Genomic DNA, 12,013 nt, shown 5'->3' with positions numbered 1-12,013 from the left:
ATTCATTCTTCTTTCTAGTACTAATCCGATAACCCTGACGTCTCTTCATACTTATATTTCTCATCTTACCTTGGATATAAAGAATATCAGTAATATCGACAATCTACTAACCCCAACAAAAAACAGATTCGGGTCGAGAACGAAGGGTAGACCGGCAGGGAGATCTATGTTAAGAAATAGGGACAGTTATGTTTCGCATATCTGACCTACGTCGAGAACAAATGACTGTAGAACAAAGCCCTCCACCGACTCAAGATCACTATCATGGCCATAGACATCAAAACACACAAAGTTATCGAAGTAAACAAATCAACCCCGCAAAACAAATGACATAATCGCCAAGGCCTCACATGACCCCTCCAAACCCTCCGCCCCTCAGCCAGAAGCATCACTTACGTCAAGAACCCAGCAATAAATGTTACATCTTCGCTTGTCCTCGCTTGCCGTCGGGCCGGTGACAAACAGAAACACGGAGCTCTCTTACGTGTAGAGCAGGCGACTCCGGCCCGGATCGCGACGCGGAATGCAGAAGAGGGGAGATGTCGGGTTGGTTGGTAGATAAGTGATTCGCGTGACTCGAGTCACGGAGAGCATATGCACAGAAATCCAAGTAAATGCAAAAATTGAGGTCTATAAGTATATACAGTGGGTAGCCGTGGAAGTGACGATGTCTACACATGGTTCTTAGCCCTCGGAGCCACTATCCGCTTTGAAACCCCGGATTTTGCTTTTCTTTGGTCGGAGTCCCGTCGGATACCTGTCATATCCCAAACTTTCTTACTCTTTCCTCCCTTCTCTTCTTTTTTGAAAAGAAAGAAACATCTTCGAGATCTTGCAACCACTTCACGTTAATCATTACTTCATACAGCTACTCACCAGTTCCACCGAGATCTGTCGGTTGCTACACAAGGATACCAGACGAACGTCTCCGCCACACATCTCAACGAACCATTTGACAAGCACAACCATGATCGCCGCAGCGGTCCCAGACCTTCCAGCTGGGGAGTCACCAGATCTAATCCTGGTCCCGGCAACACCAGCAGAGCGCATAGCCTCAATCAAGCTAAACAGCGTAGCCTGGAAGGGCCCATTAGATGTTGAGACGTACATCAAGCGCGAGGACCATCTCATGCAACAGCGACTGACCCGCGACGGACTGACATGCTGGATCCTGGTGGACCGCAATGAGCCCGAGGGCCAACGCACAATCCTCAGCTCGTGCGAGTCTTATCGCAAGAAGGCGTTGATGGCGCATGATGGCCAGGTGGAGGATGTTGCTACCCACGGCGTGGGGAGTGTCTACTGCCGGCCCGAGTTCCGCGGGAAGGGGTATGCTAAGCGGATGTTTGAGGAGTTGAGGCTTAAGCTTGATACGTGGGAGATGGAGAAGGAGAGTCGACGGAAGTCGCTGTTTACTGTGTTGTTCTCCGATATTGGGAAGAAGTTTTATGCTCAGTTTGGGTGGAGGCCTTTCTTGTCCTCGCATATGTCTTTACCGGCTATGGATGGCTCTGTGGATGGAGGGGATGTTACGAGGGATCTCTTTGCTAAGGATGTTCAGCAAACAGTCTGTAGTGAGGGTGTTCTCGCTAAGCTGCGTGATCAGATGCTTGCTGCGTCGCAGGAGTCATCCAAGGCTAAGATTGCTATCTTGCCTGACTTTGACCATTTTGTGTGGCATTGGGCTAGGGAGGAGTTCTTTGCTGAACAGCTACTTCCCGAACGGTCCCCGCCGGTTGTCAAGGGTGCTGGTGACGACCAGGCTTGCGTGTATTGCGCTTGGAACCGCAACTTTGGAGGAATGCCCGAGGATAACGTTCTCTACATTCTTCGGTGGGTATACGATGACCCCACATCGCCGGCAGAAGAGCAGGCCATCGTTAAAGCTATGGCTTCCATTCTTCGACGAGCTCAGCGCGAAGCACACGAGTGGAATATGAGCAAGGTGGAATTCTGGAACCCGACTCCCCTCTTGCAGAAGGCTGTGGCCTTGGTCGACCCGAAGGCTGAGCTTGTACACCGCGAGAAGGACAGCATCGCTAGCTTGCGCTGGACCGGTTCGGAGGATGGGTTGGGTAAGGATGTGGAGTGGTGGTTGAATGAGAAGTACGCCTGGTGTTGATCATTCATTCGTCTGGTATCATTTCGGGGGGTTGTTCTTTGCTTTTACAGGGTTTTTCGTACTTCAGATGCAGAGCTCCAGGCGATCTTGGCGGCAGATATGATCATGATGTCTTTAGACACATTCGACATCATAGATTAGATGATATGGCATTTAAACGCATCGGTACGCTCTTCAGCGGCGCCCTTTGAGCAATTCGTGCCAATTCCTGGTATTCTTAGCCTTTGCGGCAGCTGGCCCAGTCGGAACAGCCTTAGCAGTCTGCTCCCGCTGAGAGGGCTCGACAAAGTGTATAGTCGTAGGATCAGGGCTCTTGTAGCAGCCATTCTACAGTCGAGTCAGTCATGTAAACAAAAAACCACCAATTGGAGGTAACTTACAGTCAACTTGGATAGCACCGCCTCTCCTCTCCACGATTCAGGAAGACAATCCTTCCACGCACGCAGGAATTCGCTCCTCCCAATGGCAGACGAAACCACTGGGGCAGTAGCAGCCAAATAAGTCTCACCAACCCACTGCACACACTCAACCTTATCAAAGCTCGCCCCTAAGAAGAACACAAATTAGCAAACCACAACAAAGAATCCACCAAACCATCCCAAAAACTCACATATAACCTCATCCGCCAAAGCAGGCCGCTCATCACCAACACAAATCCGCCTAACAACAGCCTCAAGCAATGGCCGCGGAAACGGCGGCTCGGCCGCCTCATCCTCATCAAGAACAGACTTCCACAAGTCCCTAACAAGGAACTGTTTCTCAATATCAATCCCCTGCAAAATAGCCCCCTCAACCAACCGCCTCCAAACACCCAACCGTGCCCGCGCCGAAGGCCGCCAACAAGCAACCTCCTCGCCAGCATCGACAAACGCACAAAGCTCCATCCAGCCCTGTTCAAATTGCGCTTGCGATACGGGTATATCAACACAAACGGCCTCTCGTATTTTCTGCATATCAGCAGCATCCAGAGGATCCAGCGACGCGGCCGAGTCACCCATGGCTATATCTCCATTGTCGTCATTGCGCCGGTCATACAGCCGCAAGGTCTTTTCCAGAAATGGGATTGCGGAGAAACCGCCTGGTGGGATGTGCAGTTCAAGTGTTGAAGAGCATTTTGCAATTGTGGTGACTGCTTCGTCGGGGAGGTTTAGGGTTCCTTCGTCGCCGGCTTCTTCTTCGACGACTTTGATGTCTGCTTTTGAGATCTCGCCGGCGCTGGGGCGCAGGATGTGGATTGAGTTTGAGGATTGGACTTGGCGCATTCGGTAGGTTTTTGTTGGTGTGCAGAGGTTTACGTAGTCTTGGGCGCTTGGGTCGATGACTGCTTGGGCGAGGGCCGTGGAGGGGGATTTGAGTTCGAGTCTGGTGATTTTGATTAGCATAGGGACCTTCTTTGTAGAGGAGCATCGTAGGATTGTAATAGAGTATGATCTGGGTGTTTGGGTGCTGTTCAATTCAATCGCGTTCTTGACTTACGTGGGGGCATCTTTCGATGTCAGCAGTTCTTCCAGCTCTGGGGTCAATTCCAGTAACCGGAACCCCTGCTGAGGGCGATTATGTGTGAATAAGATACTGCGCGAGTCTTGTGTCGCCATTGCTGTCTTATGGATTGCAAAGATCCAAGTGCAAGGGAAGACTTGAATTTGGACGCGACGCGAGGGTGGGGACACGGACCACCGCTTAACATCTACTTCGATTTTGACATCTTCAATATTGCACTTTGTCGATGGCAAACAATAAATTGGGTCTAATCATACTGGGATACTCAATCAGACCGTCCATATTGCTTTCGATGACCAAATCGGTTCTCAATGCTACGCCAACCCGTATGCCTGTACTCCATAAGAAAGAGATCACCACCCAAAGATAAAAGAACATATACACGAATAAAACCCCCATCAAATCAAAGCTCGTTCGAGCTTGGGCATAAATGCGCCCGCAGTCTAAAGAAATAGTTCCATAACCCCTTGCATGAAAGATGTGTCGTATGAATCTCGTATGAATCACGGTCAGGCCGCATTCTGAGTTGCAGCCGATCGGCTAAATTACCTGTCGAAATGCAATGTGAAATTTGCAGCATGATACTCAGGTGTGTTTGGAAAGAAACGGTGAGGCGATGTTGGATCATTGCTTCGCTTTGGGAAGTTTATCGGTATTGTCAAGCTGGGAAGACTCCGGGGAGTCCTTTGCATCCTTCTCGGGTTGGACAGCTGGGCCATCGGCGGATCCTTTCACGGATTCACCGTCGGGGCTGGAATCCTGAGACTTGGGCTGAGTACCCTCCTTTTGCTCAGCGCGCTCCTGTTCTTCCCGCTCGCGAGCCAATCGCTCCAGCTCCATTTCTTCCATGTGCCGGAGGTCATCAACGCTAGGCTCGTAAAGATGCCAAATGGTATAGTGTGGCAGACCAATAACCGAGAACTTCATACGTTTGGCCATCTATGTCACATTAGCCATTGTACCTGTCAATTGTGGATCATATTGCTTTACCTTGCCAAACCCTTCGGTCTCGGCATGCTTTTCAAAGCTGAATGCAGGGAAGTGGACACCAGCACGGAAGACTCTAGCCTTGGCCAAGATACTGACACCGCCAATGCCGTCCAATTCCATCTCCATGTCCGGATCACCATAGGGATCGCGGAGATAGGCGAGGTGAGGCCGCCACGTAGCGTACTCGGCGTATCCTTCCACAATCACGGCATCCTCATCTAGAGTATCTGCCAGCGCCAGGGCAGTCTCAGATTCCTGCCATGAGTTCAGGTCGTACGGCTGCTCTCCACCCAGCCAATCCGGAAGCGGTCGCCAAACATCTACAATCAAGTCAACATACAAATAACCCTGCAACTCGAGTATTAACAACTCACTAGGAACAGTAACATCCTTATTGTGCCGCATCAAGTCCTCAATGATAGTAAACGGTGCGGTTTCCACGTCCGCATCTCTCCAATAGACCCAACTATGAGTCGGACGTAGAGTGGCACTCAACAACCAATTCCTAGCCTGCGCCATGAGCTTGCGACGGTTAGCCTGGGCCTCGAACCCATGACGACTTTCCACATCCTGCTGGACCTTTTGTCCGAAGTCCTTCTGGATCACGGAGATCTCGCCAAATGACATCTTCGGGTCCGGGTCATTTTGTATCTCCTCCAGCATACTTGACAGCATATTCAGGGTGTCATCCCGGGAGTCAGACACCAGGAAAGCAAGGTCGATCAGGTTGTGCGGATATGTGAGGTTCCGCAGATGCGAGAAGAACATGGGCAGATGCGACGCGGCATCCCGCAGCGGAGTGCACATCAAGACACGCTCTCCACGTTCCCAGCCCTTCTCTGTGCCCTGCACTTGCGATAAATCATAATACCGGACCGTTTGTAGGTGTAGATCTTCGGTGGAAGAGAGTAGACCGAGTGAAATCGTCGGCAGGATGGCGGCGCGCCAGGAAGGGAAGATGAGGAGGAAGAGGACCAATGATACTCCAGCAAGGAGGCATAGACGCTGGAATAATTGTCGTCGGCGTCGGAGGGCGGGTTGGGAGCGAGGCTGGAATCTGGGGGAGGCTAGTCAGTCCCGATTTCAAGCTTCTCGATCGGACATGGGCTTCACGGCAAGCTCCGAGAGCTCTCGGTCAGAATGCATGAAGTCGTCCAGGGCCTTCGCTTACTTGTTTGGCGAAATTGAGAAGGCCGAGCCGATGGGATAGGCGGAGTGGCCCTTTTCCAGGACGTGCCTGTTCATGACTGCGGGCGCTATCACAACCCGTCACGGCGCTTGTGTCGGTGGCCAAGAAGTTGGTGGCCGGGGAGCCTAGTCGCAGCCCCGGGGTTATCCAGCTTGAGAAGATGATGCCAATTGAAGAAACTAAAGAGAGAAATGTGAGATAGAAAAGGTGCCCGTGAGAGTAACACACGGTCCAGGAAGTTGCCTCCGAATCCGGTCAACCGCTTGCAGCGCCCCTGGATTGCATACTTCGAATTTACTACTTACCACGCTTTTTCTATGGATCATGTCAGATTTGAATTGGCCAATTGAAATTAATTTCCTCATGTACAGATCTTATATATGCTAATGCTATGCTAATCTAATTTTGGTGGTGTTCTGTTCTCACAATGCAATCGTCGGAGGTGAGAGCATACTCACTCGAGGCCGAACAGGAGGAGAATCAATCTCTTTTGTTTCCACATCAACCTGTCGCATCATCTGTAGTAATAGAGTGTTCATTTTCTCTCCATCACGCAAGCCCGCCATGACGGATGCGGCTTCGTAGTCGGTATCAAGTATAAAGTAGCGTTCCTTTTGCCAGTTCTCCACCGAGTCGATATGGAATGCAACTCTGGCAATCGCCTTGGCTGGGACACTGGCCTTGTTCATGGAGCTTCGGGATACCATGCGCAAGAAAGGCCGAAGACCGGTCCGAGTCTGGTGTACGACTTTAACGGACATTGGGGCCCCAGTCCGCAGATTGCTTGAGCCAGTCATGCCTCCTGGATCCAGTGTGAAGATGTCCAGTGATATGTGCCCAGTCTATATCTAGGTCAGTAACGGGCCAATGATGTAGGTGTTGAAGATTACAACTTACCCAGATCAAGCTCCGTCGCAAGGCATATAATGCGACGCTGGCTATTAATTTGCTGCTTCCAAATCGAACGTTGCCTTCTTTGGCGCTGAGTGATGAACCAATCTGTCGGTCGTGTCTTCCATGATCGCGGTCAAAATAATCCAATTGTCCACAGGACGTTGCTGCTGAACATCCGATGTTGATGACCTTCGCTCCACCTTTTGGTGTACCATCGCCTGCACGGAAGGCTTCAAGTAGTCCGATGGTCAATAAAAACGGTGACAGGCAATTTGTTTGAAACACAGGGTCGTAGCCATCTGATGTGAGGTCGTCAACAACGTATGATGTGGCGACAGCAGAGTGAATCAGGCTGGTCACGGGTGGGATGTCTTTAAATCGGACCCGGTCGACTGTAGAACTGGCGAAGCTGGCCACTGATTTCAGATCCGTGAGATCGAGAGCGAGAACCTCAATCGATCTTGGGCCGATTAATCGAATCTTTCCGATGAGATCCCGGACATCATCGGTCCGAATATCCCGGGCCGTCAACAATAGATGCACAAAGGGTTGTTTCTTTGCAATCTCAATAGCGATCTCTGAGCCTAGCAGACCATTGCCTCCGGTAATAAGGACCGTTCCTGTAAGTGGTGTTCCCATGGCGTCAGGTTTCAGGCAAGAAGTGCTCTAGAAGGAAAAAACAGTGGAGATTTCCAGTGGGGATTCTGACGATGTTTTCAATTATATAAGAAAAGACAGAAAATGGATGTATTGCGTGACAAAGTAATCAAGAAAAGAAAGAAAAAGCTGCAGGGGGGTCCAAAGCGTAGTCAAAGAGTATAGGCACCATTAGACGGTAGGATCTAAAAATTCCACCCCGGCCCCATCCTATGCAGAATATAAGCCAATGAATTATATCAGACGTGAGCGGTGTCTTGTCTCAGTTCACGGCTGAGGCGTGTCTTTCCAGAAAAAAAGACAGAGTGGATCAATCAGATGCGAACACAGACGACGTGGTGCCTTAGTGCCGAAATAGCGAAAACACCAACCCATTTGGCATTACGGGATACCCTATGATCTTTGTGCCTGATGGTGCGTGGCATAGTATACTGGAATCATTCCAAGCCAGTATCCTTGCAGTCTCCATACACCTCGTATACTGTACATTGTCGGGGACCGGCATCTGGTCCTGAACGGGAAGCTCGCGACAATGGTGCGGTGGGACTGAACCTTCCCCCGTCTCAAATCTCTTTGCCGATCCTGAGATCCCGGTCTAGAGAGATCTAGTCGTCATTCGACACATCGCTAAGTTTGAGCGGGAGGCGTCAAGACAGGTACTTTTGGCCACCCCCACTGTCTAGTCTAAGTCTTTTCTTCCTCACAGTCAGCTAGCCCCCTCGGCTCGTATTCTATGGCAGGGAAGTTATCGAAAAGTAACCATAAGATCATCATACTGTTAGCTGTATTGACGTTATATGCAACACGAAAAAGGAAATCCCAAACGATTCAGGTTTCAAACAGAAATAGGGATAAAAGCAAAGGGTTGTAGCGCTTCGACGCGAACTGTCTAGCATTGGCAGGATGTAGTTCACCCCGACAGTTGGAGACGCGTCACCTGACAGTTGGATTTCTTGGCACCACGTGACTGTAATAAACCTTTACAGACTGATACTCGCTATGTCTAGGGCGCGGCCTCGATCTATATATAGAGCGGCCATCTTACTTTTCAGTCTATTACGGAATACACCATTGGTAATTCAACCAGAAAACGTTAACGTGGTATTTGCTAATGTATGATGTGCTTTGGCTACCACAACTTAAGATCCCGACGGCTGTACATGAAATATATCGGGTGGGTTTGGAATCATCTCGACCTACGCAAGCCAAGGCACCACAAACAGTTGCCATTGCGTCAGTGTGGTGCTCATAGCAATGCTAACTGGCGCTATTACAGCTCTAGCAGGGATATTCTAGCATGAATAATGACAAGGTTGCATTCCAGAAGCAGACAACACTGCAAGCAAATCATCCGATCAACCACGTAACGCATTAAACCCCGATCGATCTCGCGTGGCTCACTTCTATGGCCGGTTTGGGACATCATGCAAGCCACCATTGGGTTGATTACTTTGCTCAAGTATAAGCTGGGCATCAATCGCTGCCCATAATCCGATCAGAGAAGAAGCCTCACCTAACCGTTAGGCGCCCGGCTCATGCAGAAATATCAACCAGAATCTTGACATGTTTATCCCTCTCACCGATGAGAGCCTTGAAACCCTTCTCGGTGATATCCTCCATTGGGATCTTACTAGTAATCATGGGGCGGGGCTGGATTTTACCTGTTTCGGGGAGCAAGAGGGTCAGCAGAAGCCCAAACATAACCGAAAGAAAGACGCAATATGCAAAGAGTCAAGCAAACATACCCGAAGCAATAGCATCAATAACAGCCTCAAAATCCCCATCATCGAAAACGGCAGCCCCGGTGACATGCTTCTCATCAAGCACAACAGCAAAAGCATCAATAACAGGCTTGTGCTCCCACAGCGAAACAATAACCGTAGTGCCGCGTACCCGGAGGCCTTGCATGGCAGTATCAAGCCCAGCCTGTACCCCAGAACACTCAAAAGCAATAGAAGCACCACCAGCATCCCCAGTCACAGAACGCACCCGTGCGACAACATCCACTTCAAGCGGATTAAGGACCTCCGTTGCACCTAGGCTGAGAGCAAACTCTCTTCGTTTCTCGGAGACTTCAACTGCGATGATATTGCTGATACCCTTCGCTCGTAGTACTTGAATAATTGCAAGCCCGATTGGTCCGGCGCCGACTACTAGCACCGTGTCGTGTTCCTGCAGAGGACTGCGGCTGACGGCGTGCCATGCTACTGAGAGTGGTTCCACCAATGCTGTATTACCCGCTGTCAGAGCTGAATGGGATATGAGTGAAGGTTGGCTCATTCTTACCGCCGATGTCGAGGGTGATAGAGTCTGGGAGTGGTATGGCATGTTTCGTGTCGACGACTACATGGTCCGAGAGGCCTCCTGCCTTACCTGGAAGTGAATTCACTTAGTATTATCCAGACCAGGATTGAAATGGATTGTAAAAACAGAGATGAGGTTGAGAATAGCTTACCACTATACCCAATAAAACCTAGGTTCTCGCACGAATTGAACCTTCCTACTAAACACCTCGAACATGTCCCGTCTGACAAGTTAGGTTTGATGGCTACTCGATCACCGACTTTTAACCCTGTAACGCCGCTTCCAATCTCCTCAATTGTGCCGCTAAACTCGTGGCCCAGCGTCGTTGGCAGTTTTTCCCCCGTTACTGCGTGCGGGGTGACAGGGACTGCCATAGGACCGGCCAGGTATTCGTGTATATCTAGATGATGTCAAAAGGAGGCTTGGAATTGGTAGGGACTTTTCTTTACCGCTTCCACATATGCCCACGAATGCAGGGCGGATCTTTGACAGCGAAGCTTGTTAGTGACTGAACTGACACCCGAGCCCTATAGATCGCGAGCCAACTTGCAACTGAAGTTTTTTGTAGCAGAATTATTTCTTACCTTGACTTGACCATAGCCACAGATTGGCTCTTCGACTTCGTCAATCCTGATGTCCTCCCTTCCATGGAAGCGAACTGCTCTCATTCTGATTTCTGACTTGGCCTCGGCGTGGTCGGTAATTTTACTCGAATAACGTGAGCGGACGAGGCTGGCACAAAGTACTTGTATATCGAGAACAATAAGCCGATGGGATCCACTGCACAGGTGAAATATTTAAACTCAAGTAAAAAAGAACATGGCGCCCGTCAGTGATTAGTGCCACGAAACTGTTGTACAAATTGGGGACAACCCCTCTCCGGAAGCCCCGACGATCGGGTAATGACCTCCATTCTTGTTGCCAAGATCGGAATTGGAACTGGGAATGACGGAAATGCGCCGTCTTCCACATCGAGCCCGGTTTGGCCGAGGTGGTTTGCCTGCTTTGTGGGGGTGGGGCTGGGGATGTTGGCGCTATGTCCAGTATGTGCGGGCTTAATTGCCTGCGATTATCAAGTGCAAAAACATACAAGGAAGGCTACAAGCAAAGCTACAAGGAAAACTACAAAGAAAGAAGTTGAAACCAAACCAACCCAATCGGATTCAATATCTAAGAGACCAGCTCAACAGTTGAGATCCTAACTATCCTGGTTCTTGCGAGTGAGAAGACCCTTCAAAGCGTCCGTTTCGCCTTCCAGCTTGGAACACTTAAGTCTCAGATCATCTCTTTCCTGACGGACCTTCTCCAACTCCGCTTCAAGGTCCTTCATCCGATCAACCCGTCTTTGCCGACAACGCCGAGCAGCGAGGGTATTCAGCCTGCGCTTTTCCACACGGGTACCAGTGGGACCGAGTAGATCATCACCATGAGAGGTAGCAGGGCTGGGAAAAGTGGCCGAGACTGGAGCAGGACATTGAGAGACAGGGGAAGGTTGCGAGTGCGAGTGGCCATCTTCCTGAGAGTTAGAAACCGGTCCCACCAGCCATGGCTAGAGATCGAATCATACCTTGAGAGTTGGCCGAGCTAGGAACGATAGATGCAGGAACAAGGTGTTGGTTCTCGATTGAGCCCGAATCCGAAAGAGATTGGAAGGCAGAGGCAGTGCCGCACCCAAAATCCATGACGGGAACATCGCCACCATCATAGCCATGCGTGTACGGCGTCGAATTATTCACAGGTACGAAATTCCAGTCGGAATCAGTAAAGGACAGATCTGGTTCTGCCCAGAGATCGGACTGTCGGGCGAGGATATCGAAGGATTGACAAACAGGCACTGCCGAAGGGAAGGACCCCATCGGCGGCGCCAGAGACGAAAGAAGGTGGTCATCCCCGTATTGAGAGTAACTCAAATACGGTGAGTATTCAGCAGGCCCTTGACGGCGTTCCTGCGTGCCGAAGCTGGGTCGGCTGGAACCTATGGATGGACTGCATGACCGCTGCGGCGCTTGAGCAACTGCAGGCTGGCATGGGTAGATTTCTTAGACGGGTCTTTGCAGACCCGTGACGCTCTGTCGGGGCTAGAGGGAGGGTGACCTTAGGTCAACTGCGTAGTGGGGGTCGACTCGGTAGGAGTCGTGTCCTGAGGAAGGATCGAAGGACAGGCCAGGCCATATAAAAGAATCCTGAGGCAAAGGGATGAACCGCAGCGGAGGTGGCTCCACAGTCAGCAGTATGTGATTGGTTCTTGGCGCTTGATTCATCATGACTCATTTTAGCGTGGTAAGACAAGCCAATCATACAGAACATTTTTATGGGTATAGTTCCAGTTTGGTCTAGCGCATATCTGGGGTCACATC

General features: G+C 50.4%; 5 protein-coding genes across 5 annotated transcripts; 1 reads left to right on the top strand and 4 right to left on the bottom strand.

Annotated features, from left to right (window-relative positions):
* Window positions 1–967: 967 nt before the first annotated feature.
* N7508_010356 (uncharacterized protein) lies at window positions 968–2,122 on the top strand (the record flags this gene model as incomplete). Its single annotated transcript, XM_058468416.1, has 1 exon — window positions 968–2,122. One exon carries the CDS (start codon window positions 968–970, stop codon window positions 2,120–2,122), a length of 1,155 nt encoding a protein of 384 aa, XP_058316262.1.
* Window positions 2,123–2,296: 174 nt separating this feature from the next.
* N7508_010355 (putative sister chromatid cohesion protein Dcc1) lies at window positions 2,297–3,717 on the bottom strand (the record flags this gene model as incomplete). The annotated part of the gene is made up of 4 exons (XM_058468415.1): window positions 2,297–2,449; window positions 2,503–2,669; window positions 2,733–3,484; window positions 3,599–3,717. The coding sequence occupies 4 exons, from the start codon at window positions 3,715–3,717 to the stop codon at window positions 2,297–2,299; spliced, it is 1,191 nt and encodes a 396-aa protein (XP_058316261.1).
* Window positions 3,718–4,246: 529 nt separating this feature from the next.
* N7508_010354 (uncharacterized protein) lies at window positions 4,247–7,334 on the bottom strand (the record flags this gene model as incomplete). Its single annotated transcript, XM_058468414.1, has 7 exons — window positions 4,247–4,561; window positions 4,613–4,932; window positions 4,987–5,669; window positions 5,784–5,868; window positions 6,107–6,116; window positions 6,260–6,643; window positions 6,699–7,334. The coding sequence occupies 7 exons, from the start codon at window positions 7,332–7,334 to the stop codon at window positions 4,247–4,249; spliced, it is 2,433 nt and encodes an 810-aa protein (XP_058316260.1).
* A 1,551-nt stretch (window positions 7,335–8,885) lies between these two features.
* N7508_010353 (2,3-butanediol dehydrogenase) lies at window positions 8,886–10,324 on the bottom strand (the record flags this gene model as incomplete). The annotated part of the gene is made up of 6 exons (XM_058468413.1): window positions 8,886–9,013; window positions 9,098–9,601; window positions 9,639–9,725; window positions 9,808–10,056; window positions 10,175–10,208; window positions 10,241–10,324. 6 exons carry the CDS (start codon window positions 10,322–10,324, stop codon window positions 8,886–8,888), a joined length of 1,086 nt encoding a protein of 361 aa, XP_058316259.1.
* Window positions 10,325–10,854: 530 nt separating this feature from the next.
* N7508_010352 (bZIP transcription factor JlbA/IDI-4) lies at window positions 10,855–11,623 on the bottom strand (the record flags this gene model as incomplete). The annotated part of the gene is made up of 2 exons (XM_058468412.1): window positions 10,855–11,168; window positions 11,224–11,623. Coding segments are annotated over 2 exons (714 nt in total), but the record flags the coding sequence as incomplete, so codon positions are not given.
* Between the last annotated feature and the right edge of the window lie 390 nt (window positions 11,624–12,013).

The sequence above is a fragment of the Penicillium antarcticum genome, assembly GCF_028974205.1.
Source record: "Penicillium antarcticum strain IBT 31339 chromosome Unknown utg000009l_segment0_segment0, whole genome shotgun sequence".
In the NCBI taxonomy this organism is placed as follows: Eukaryota; Fungi; Ascomycota; class Eurotiomycetes; order Eurotiales; family Aspergillaceae; genus Penicillium; species Penicillium antarcticum.
Note: the sequence above shows the minus strand (reverse complement) of the source record. Positions and strands in the feature narration are given on the sequence as shown.